Raw genomic sequence first — 1,456 nt, forward strand, 5'->3', positions numbered from 1 at the left:
TGGAATTCAAAATTGCAAACTACAATGCTCATATTGGAATATTAATCCAGTCCATTACGATAAACTATGAGAGTACAGCATTACCAAATGTTGGAAATGACGTTTCACTCTCCCTAACAAATTCATAAGTGACTTTTTTTAAGTAAAACGCTGGCAGTGCCTCCCAGTTCTGAAGAAGTCATAGTCTATCGATAGTGGCTATACTTCATATGGGCTTCAGTAGCTGCAAAGCACTTTGGGACGTGAGTGGCGGTACATAGATGCAAGTCTGTCTGTTTGTTTTAAACCGTATAAACTAGCAAGTCTAGGGCTTTGCCCTTGGCCGGTGTAATAATGGAGAACTGACGATCCTCCTCCGTGGTTCTCCACTAGGAAGGAATAAAATCAGCCTCATGAGCCTTCCACTGTGTGGGTTCGGCCTGCTCTCAATCACAGGACTGCAATCCACTTTTAACCCGCGCCTTCAGGGGTGGAAGGTAGAACAAGAAATGTAGGGAGCTACAGTGGAGGAGATAGCAAGAACTGCCGATGCTGGAGTCGGTCAATACAGTGTGGAGCCGGAGGAACACAGCAGGTCAGGCAGCGTCAGAGGAGCAGGAAAGTTCTTGTTTCGGGTCTGAAGAGGGGTCCCGACCCGAAACGTCAACTTTCCTGCTGCCTGGCCTGCTGTGTTCCTCCAGCTACAGTAGCAAGACTGTATTTTTAGATGGTTATGTATTTGTGTTTAATGGACAGTTTTAATTCGGGGCCACCGTACGTAAAGCCTTATATTTCAGGATTCAAGGAACGTGACGAGTGACTGCAAATGTAAATCGGTTTGCTCATGAATCCGGCAAGAGTCCCCATTCCTTTCATTTCAGCTTTCCTTGAGCTCCCGACCCTTAAATAAGCTGTACACACTAATGTATTTGCTGTAAAGGGCAACTGATTTATTTTCGGAAACGGTGTTTCTCAAAATTAGACCGTTTAAATAATCTGTGTCTCTTCACAATATTAACAGCTCAATTCTTTAAATCCCGTCTACTTTCGTAAATGACTCCCTCGCTTCATGAAACGACTGTAGATAGCTTTGTGGTGCAGTTTCACACCTCCCTGATGATGCGATTGGCCTCAGAAAGCTGGAGAGCAGCCAATCTCATGTCATATCAGCTCAATGTAATTGATAGTACTAAGCGTGAAACTGACTGGGAGCGGGTTGCACGAGTTACTTAAGAGTTGAAATTAGAAACTTTGAAAACATTTCCCAAAGTCTTCAAAAGCTGGATTCCCGATGCTATCGCCGTCTGTTTGAAAAGAAAATGCAATGGAAGTGATTTCATAGGGCAGGAAATTAAAGAAACGAGCGCATTTCTGGACAAGATGACCAAGTTACAGGTGTTGGAAATATACGTACTATGGATTGTAAATGGTGTTACCTCACAATCAGGTAGGTGGGGTCGACCCAATGCTTTCTCCT

At 44.0% G+C, this 1,456-nt stretch overlaps 1 protein-coding gene across 2 annotated transcripts in view; it reads left to right on the top strand.

The window, feature by feature from the left end:
• The first annotated feature begins 722 nt into the window (after positions 1-722).
• The window catches only part of LOC109923881 (receptor tyrosine-protein kinase erbB-4-like), a 136,310-nt gene continuing 135,576 nt past the window's right edge, over positions 723-1,456 (top strand). For both annotated transcript variants that reach the window (XM_048618933.1, XM_048618932.1), the window contains exon 1: positions 723-1,426. In XM_048618933.1, the coding sequence (XP_048474890.1) occupies positions 1,360-1,426 (67 nt within the window). In that variant the 5' untranslated portion in view covers positions 723-1,359. The remainder of the gene's footprint in view (positions 1,427-1,456) is intronic.

Source organism: Rhincodon typus, chromosome 41 (genome assembly GCF_021869965.1).
Source record: "Rhincodon typus isolate 14 chromosome 41, sRhiTyp1.1, whole genome shotgun sequence".
NCBI lineage: Eukaryota > Metazoa > Chordata > Chondrichthyes > Orectolobiformes > Rhincodontidae > Rhincodon > Rhincodon typus.